The sequence below is a fragment of the Epinephelus moara genome, chromosome 10 (assembly GCF_006386435.1).
Source record: "Epinephelus moara isolate mb chromosome 10, YSFRI_EMoa_1.0, whole genome shotgun sequence".
Lineage (NCBI taxonomy): Eukaryota > Metazoa > Chordata > Actinopteri > Perciformes > Serranidae > Epinephelus > Epinephelus moara.
The window spans coordinates 11,378,605-11,386,506 of NC_065515.1; the positions used below are offsets into that span (position 1 = coordinate 11,378,605).

The following is a 7,902-nucleotide window of genomic DNA, read 5'->3' on the forward strand; positions in this document are numbered from 1 at the left end:
TTTTTGACAATACTGTAACGGTGGCATGAGTTTGTTTGCTGTCCACTGCTTTAAGAGCTCATTTAAACAGTTTATATTGTTGTTGTGCAGGCCTGTGACCAGGAGGGGGCACAATAAGACGTGATGATACTATAGTAGATCATGGCTGCACCTGTATCTAAGTCATTATGAACAAATTTAAAATGTATTTAACCATGTTTTATTCTTACTGAGATATGCTTGATGTTTGTTTTAAAGATAGATTCCATAATCTGTCTAAAGAATGGTCAACACTTTCTTTTCAACACTATTTCTACTCTCATGAGGATGTCAGGATTAGTAGTGTTGACTTCTCTGATTGAGAAAAACACAGTCTTGGACACATTCAAAGGGGCAGTTTGGATTTTGTGAAGTGGGCTTGTGTATTACCTACAGGAGCTGTCAGTCGACATGTGATCAGTTTGGAGAAGCAGGCAGGAGTAGCGCCACTGAAGGTAAGTAATGTACTGCTGTGCTAAGTTTCAGTTCCTTGTGGATGCCGGGCGTCCTGGCCGAGGCGTTCATCCTCTTTGTGAGCATGCTTGCGAGCAAAATTTAAAGTTAAAGCTGGATTCACAAATTTTAGTCTGTATTAAAACGATGTCAGCACAAAGTCGGTACAGTAGTTCCCTGTAGCTCCATCATTTATTTCCATTCAACATCATTTCATACAACAATTTGTTTCTCTTACATCACAAAAAGAGAAACAGCTGATCCCCCCTCACCTTTTAGATCTTTCGTTTATTTATTTTTTTTATTTGGTTTTCCTTTAAAGAACAGACATACGTGTCGACAGGACACAAAAACACACTTGAAGTGAACTAAAAACGAAACCAAAATTAGGGGAGGATCATTCTTGAGTAAAAAACAAAATCTGCACATATACATTTACACACACACATGCACGCATGTGTGTACACATACACACATACATATATAAACATACATATACACATGCTCGTTTAGGCTATATATACACACATTCTAGTAAGTATTTGGGTTTTTAGTTTAAATGTAATTCTCTCACTCATTTCTGTTTGGTACATCTTAACCCATTTTCTCGTCAAAGCGTTTTTACAAGCCCCGAACAACACCCTCAACAAATATGCATCTCACTTTGCACAGTGAAGCTCTTCTAGATAGCCAAAATTAAAACAGATTTTCAACTCAAAAAGCTTCTTCAGGACACTGTGGACACCTTTCCAAAATGGAGCCACATAGGGACAGTTCCAGAAAATGTGGAGATGGTTTTCCTCAGCGCTTCCACAGGACCTCCAGCAGGCAGTCCGGTTAGAGAGTTAGTCTTTTGTGCTGGACTACAGAAGAAACCAGTCACATTTTCCAAGCTGAATTCTCTCCAAGAGGGGGAGCTCATCATCAACCATTCTGCAGACACTGTCCCATTCTTCTACTGATGTTATAGAATAAGCTCTGTGCTTCCCATCTTTCGTTAATATTCAGAGTATCATAATTTTTAAAACTTTGGAGAGCAAAATGTATTTTAGATATTATTTATTTTTTGGTAGGTAGCATGTTTGTAGGCTTTTGGAAAGAAGTCAAGGATTTCTTCTCCTAATGTGTCGTCTTTCCAAAATTTCTTTAGATACCTGAAGTGATCCTGATTCTGCAGATTAAGTTGTCTTTAATGTCCTGGAAGCACAAAACTGTACCTTACCTGTCCTGTCAGAGATCCTGCCTATAAACCCATATTAGTTTTATTTTATTTTATTTTATTTTTATTTCATTATTTTTTTGCAGGTAATTTTAATTTTAGATTTTGGACCTCTGACTTATCTGTAAGATATTACAATGTAAAGCGCTCAGGTTTCAGCAGTTTGTATGTGCAGTATCTAATCACTCACTTCATCTGCAGCTGTTCAGCCTCATTCTGTGGTTCAAATCCTCTGAGAGAGAAAAATATAAGTCATACTTCAAACAGTGAGTGTTCAGAGAACTGTATTGTGGTCAGGATGAAAAGCCTCTGAAGCAATATTTTACATGAAGTAGGCCACTAACTGTTTCACTTGCTCCTGAAACTTGCAGGCACCTCGTAGCCGTCAAACAGCAGCGATATGAGCTGTGTCAGTGAGCTGAACTGGACCCTTTGGTGGGCCGGCTCTGGCCTGTGTGCCGTATATTTGACACCCCTGCTTGGTGCTTCCTTCCGCACCACCTGGCCAAAGGAAAAAAAGGTTTACCAAATGTGCTTGTTATGAAATTAATGAGTGTGTGCAGTATTTTTCTCCCAGCTGAATATCTATATTTTTTCTGGGTTTAGAACCAGTGCTGTTAAAGGTCCAGTGTGTAAGATTTAGGAGGATTTAGTGGCGTCTAGCGGTGACGATCGCAGATTGCAACCAGCTGAAACTTCTCCTGGTCAGAATTCCTTCAGTGTTCATTGTTCAGGAGGTTTTTACCAGGAGCTAATTTATCCACAGAGGTCTCTTCCTCTCCAAAACAAACAGACCAGCTGATTTAAACCAGTAAAAACACTGAACACAGCAGTTTCACATCACAAATCATTGTTTCTCCTATCCTGTTCTGTACGTTGCTGATGGCCTGCTTGCCCAGTACCTGCTTATCTGTGCTCACCTTTTTTTCTCTGATACCTTCATTTGTGCTCAATTTATTTCTGATCCATATGTTCAGGTGGTTTTTACCCAGGTCTCTTCCTCTCAAAAACATAAGGATCGCTGATTTTAACCGGTGAAAACATTTTCTAAGGCTAATTTTGAGGCAACAAAAACGAAATGATTCTTATTTTCAGGTGATCATACACTAAAGAAAACATACTTATTATATTATACACAATTTCTGCCAATATATCCCCCTAAATCTTACACACTCAAACCTTTAAAATAACTACAGCTCTTTTAAGTTTTCCAGAAACTCTGCTATTTCTCTACACATTGGGCTCCTGTCTTTGTCTTTAATCCTCTCCAGAAATCTGATGCTGTTCGCACGAAAGGAGGACTGATTCTGTATGGCTGCCGCCTTCATGTGATACTGTACTGCCTTTTGGTCCTCCTGATGATCGAAAAACAAACGTTTTGCGTAGTTGTTGTAAAGCATCTGTTTGTCTGTAGGTTCCAGATCATTTTCTATCCGATCCCTTTCTAGCAGTTCCTGAAATATCTGCTCAGCTTTTGCCTGGCTGTAATTTGACTTTGCGTATATATTAGCGAGGTCCACTTTCTTCATAAGTGAAGAATGAGGGTAAAGAGAAATCACCTCCTCGTGGAGGCGGATTGCTCTGTCTATCTTGCTTCGCTCTGGGAGTCTGTCACTAAAGTAAATGATCCATTTGTAGCAGAGTGAAGCACATCTCTTCAGGTAACGCTCATCTGGGTGCTTTTTCAGAGCCTCCTCTGCCAATGCAATGGCCTCATCTACAGAAATGTAGTTTCTGTAAATCCATAATAACGGTTTAATACCACCGTAGCTGCCGACAGGATTTCTCAGAACCTTTCTGGCTAACTCACGTGCTTCATCTTCAATTCTTTCTCCTAATTTAGCACATTGCTCAAGGTAGTAAGCAGCGAGGTACAAGTTCTCTGGATCTTGTTCCCTGGCGATTCTTAATTTTTCGAAGATTTCAGCCTCCACCTTTTCATCGATGTGCTTAAAAGCATGCACTAACTCTAAGGTGTGGCTGGTGTTCCACTCCACCATGTCCGGCTGCATCTTGATGGCTCTCTGGAAATAATCTACGATCAGCTTTTTCTCTCCGCTGAACTTCATCAGGGTCCAGGCTTTTTCAGCATAGATCTCTGGATGAAGTTCGTCCGGGGATGGAGATGGGTACTGATTAATCAGGGCGTCAACCTTTGACAGGTAAGACTGACTCTCTGCTTGGTTTCCCAGGTGGTGGTGCAGCCAAGCCAGGTTACCGTAGTTCACCATTAACCAGGGACCTTCATTTCTGTGTCTTATCTGGCGGAAGGCCTCTGCAGCCCTGCTGAAGAAACTCTGGGCATCTTCGGTGAACCCCAGCTTGTACTGAATGAACCCCCGCAGGTTGTAAATGTGACCTAGCCAGCTGTTTCCCTCCTCTGTGCCGATGTCCTCCAGGCTTTCACTGCGGCGTAAAAGCTCAGATCTGCTGGGGTCCAGATTCCAGGTGAAGTGGCACTGCAGGGCCTCGAGTTTGGACTCCAATGTTGTTTGACTCTGAGCAGCACTGATGGAGAATACAAACAAAAAATAGTAAACACATCATCAGCAGGTTCACAATATGTGCTCTGAAGTGTGCTATGTTTAGACAACTCTTGTTCAACTCATCTGGAGAAAGGAAGGAAGGAGGGGGGAAAAGGAAGATAGAAATGGAGTAAGGAGCATTGGATGGACAGTCAGAAAAAAAGGAATGAACAAAGGAATGGAGTGGAGTAAGAGCCATCAAATTGGCAACAAGTAAACAAGTCGGGGGAAAAGGAATGGGCCAGTGAAAAAGGACATAAAACAGCCATCTATCCATTTTCCAATTTCTCTCCTAGCAACGTTTTCCAGCTCCTCCCGGGGGATCCTGAGGAGCTGCCAGGCCAGATGAGATATAAAATCCAGCATAATCTGAGTCTACCCTGGGGCCCCCTACCTGTTGAAAGGAAAACTTCCAAATGAAGGCATCCAGGAGGATCCTAATCAGGAGCCCGAACCACCTCAACTGCCTCCTTTCGATGCAAAGGAGGAGCAGCTCTACTCCGAGCTCCCACCAGGAGCCTCAGACTTGGAGGTACTGACTCTCATTCCAGACTGCTTCATACTCAACTGCAAACCAACCAATGCATGGTCATGGTCCGATGATGCCAACCAAACCAAAGAGCAGAGAAGCAACCCCCCAACAAACTAGAATTACAGCCCCACAGCGCACCAGTCAAGTTTCTCTGACAGTTTCCATCCATGTCTTAGTGATGGGCAAAGCACTTCTTTAGATGTTACTGAATCACTAGAATCAGTTCATTAAAAAAAATATGTTCAAAAGATTCGTTCACCGAATCGTTCAGTGCTTGGCAGGAGGAGCCCTGACTGTGTACTGTGTAGTCTGAGTCACTGAACTGATACATGGCTGAACGATAATTAAAGTGTATCACTGAGAAGAAATGATTTGAATCACTCAGTGATCGGGGTTACGCCGTTCACCAAGTGATTCCTCCCGGCACCCTGGTGCTTTGGGTTCTCTGGTCTGAAGTCAGTGATGTCCAACCTCTGCTTTGTTGTCAGTGATGTGCACCTTTAAATGAGGCAGGGCATTTGCATACTGCATATGACACTGCAGTTATGCCAGTTCTATACTTGGGTGGCGTGACCGCAGTGTCTGTAATGCCCCTTTACTTTCATTTCCCAGTAATGGGAACTTACAGCACAATTTCTGAAACTGGAATTAGTTGTCTGTGCAAAAGAATTTGGCAATAAGCTATTTCTGTTTCTGAAGTTGACCATTTCTTCCACAGCTTTTCCTCTAGATTTACAGAGAGATTGTGTCTCAAGGCTTAACGTACCTTGAGCTCCTTAAGAGTGTCAGTGAGTTATTAGGTAACTAATTTACTAACTAATCTGACACACCTTAGTGCTTCTAGATCCAAACACTGGTTCAAGGTACAAAGTTCGGCTTTACTGCCATTATACAATACAGGACTGCACAATCCAGCATAATCTGAGTCTACCCTGGGGCCCCCTACCTGTTGAAAGGAAAACTTCCAAATGAAGGCATCCAGGAGGATCCTAATCAGGAGCCCGAACAACCTCAACTGCCTCCTTTCGAAGCGACGGAGGAGCAGCTCTACTCCGAGCTCCCTCCGGATGTCTGAAGTCCTCACCATATCTCTAAGGCTGAACCCAGCCACCCTACACAGAAAACTCATATCAGAAGCTTGTATCCGTGATCTCATTCTTTCGGTCACTACCTAAAGCTCATGACCATTGGTGAAAGTCGGATCATAGATGGACTGCTAAATCAAGGGTTTGGCCTTTTGGCTCAGCTCCCTCTTTACCACAATGATCCAGAACAATATATGCTCGCTGCCAATACCGCGCCAATCCGCCTCTTGATCCTACACTCCATTTTACCCTTTAGATACTTGAACTCCTTTGCTTGAGGGAGCAACTCTTTCCCAACCCAGAGGGAGCAATCCAACGCTCTCTGGCAGAGAATCATGGCCTCAGACTTGGAGGTACTGACTCTCATCCAGACTGCTTCATACTCAACTGCTAACCAACCAATGCATGGTCATGGTCCGATGAAGCCAACCAAACCAAAGAGCAGAGAAGCAAAAAAAAAACCCAACAAACTAGAATTATGGCCCCACAGCGCACCAGTCAAGTTTCTCTGACAGTTTCCATCCATGTCTTAGTGATGGGCAAAGCACTTCTTTAGATGTTACTGAATCACTAGAATCAGTTCATTAAAAAGATTTGTTCAAAAGATTCGTTCACCGAATCGTTCAGTGCTTGGCGGGAGGAGCCCTGACTGTGTACTGTGTAGTCCGAGTCACTGAACTGATACACGGCTGAACGATAATTAAAGTGTATCACTGAGAAGAAATGATTTGAATCACTCAGGGATCGGGGTTACGTCGTTAACCGAGTGATTCCTCCCTGCACCCTGCAGGACTCCTTTGGGGAGTCAAAACAGATGGATAGAAGCAAGGAAGAAAGGAAAAGGAAAGAAGGGAGGAAATGAGGAGAGAATAATTGGAGAAATTAGAAAAGAAAGAAAAGAAAGCATGGATATGTTACTGAACTGGCCTACTGGGCACAGACTCAGGGGCCCAAAGTATCAGGACCCCCCTGCAAAATGTCACCCAGAGATAGACGCACAGACCAGAAAGAGACTGAATTTTACCACAAAGAAACAAAATGACTAAAAAGAGGTGCAAAATGACCACAAAGAGACTCAACATGATCACAGAGAGATGTGTGGTGACTCCAAAGCAAAACAACAGAAAGATGTGAAACAACTATGAAGTCTGTAGCCCCTTTTACAGTGCTAGATTTTCGGCGAATGTTGGGCTGTTTTGCCGGCAAGCTGCGAGCGTTTAGACACACAGAGCCAGATTGGCGAGTTGATCTGAGGTGTCCAATTTCCCACCTTGTGGGCTAGACATATTGGCGCCCTTCGAAGTTGACGACTTTTGGGAGGAGCTTTTTGATGACGCCGCACGTGCGACCCACTGGCAGTGGACTAACAGGAAACAGCTGATAGCAGGAATTAGCTGTAAAGATGAGCAACTTGGGAGACAAGGAATTGCACGCCCCCCTTGCCCTCGCAAACAAAGAGGCCATCATCTGCCCATGAGGTTAAGAAGACAGACAGGAACTAAGAAATGAGGAAGTGAAGAAAGATGACTGAGAGCAGAGTGTCTGAGGAAGCACATTACAGCAAAAATAATAATAATAAAAATAACAATAAAATAATTAATTAATTCAATTCAAATGAAATACACATATTTAGAAATTCTCCAGTTTCTCCATCATAATTTTATTCCTGGCACTGTAGGATCAAACTTTAAGAAAACAGCTGATCAGTAATAAATATTTAATAAAATGAAATAAATAAAAGATTGAAAAAAATATCTCCCTGCGTTTCTGACTGAAAGGAACCAAGAGAGAGAAAAATAATTTAAATATATATATATATATATATATATATATATATATATTGGGCTCTGGGACACTAATAAGATATTGAATATATCATAATGATACCCATTTACTCATACAGTTATATAAAACACAGAAGCAGCTCCTCACCTCATCATTCAGCTGTTTTCTCAACTCCGTATTTCAGCAGTTGCTCTCAATGGTGCTTTGGGTTCTCTGGTCTGAAGTCAGTGATGTCCAACCTCTGCTTTGTTGTCAATGATGTGCAGCTTTAAATGAGGCAGGGCA

The 7,902-nt window shown here is 42.3% G+C and overlaps 1 protein-coding gene across 1 annotated transcript; it reads right to left on the reverse strand.

The window, feature by feature from the left end:
* Positions 1-644: 644 nt before the first annotated feature.
* LOC126396703 (interferon-induced protein with tetratricopeptide repeats 5-like) lies at positions 645-7,902 on the reverse strand. Its single transcript, XM_050054951.1, has 2 exons — positions 7,765-7,902; positions 645-4,198 (listed from the first exon to the last, which is right to left on the reverse strand). Exons 1-2 carry the CDS (start codon positions 7,770-7,772, stop codon positions 2,881-2,883), a joined length of 1,326 nt encoding a protein of 441 aa, XP_049910908.1. The 5' UTR covers positions 7,773-7,902; the 3' UTR covers positions 645-2,880.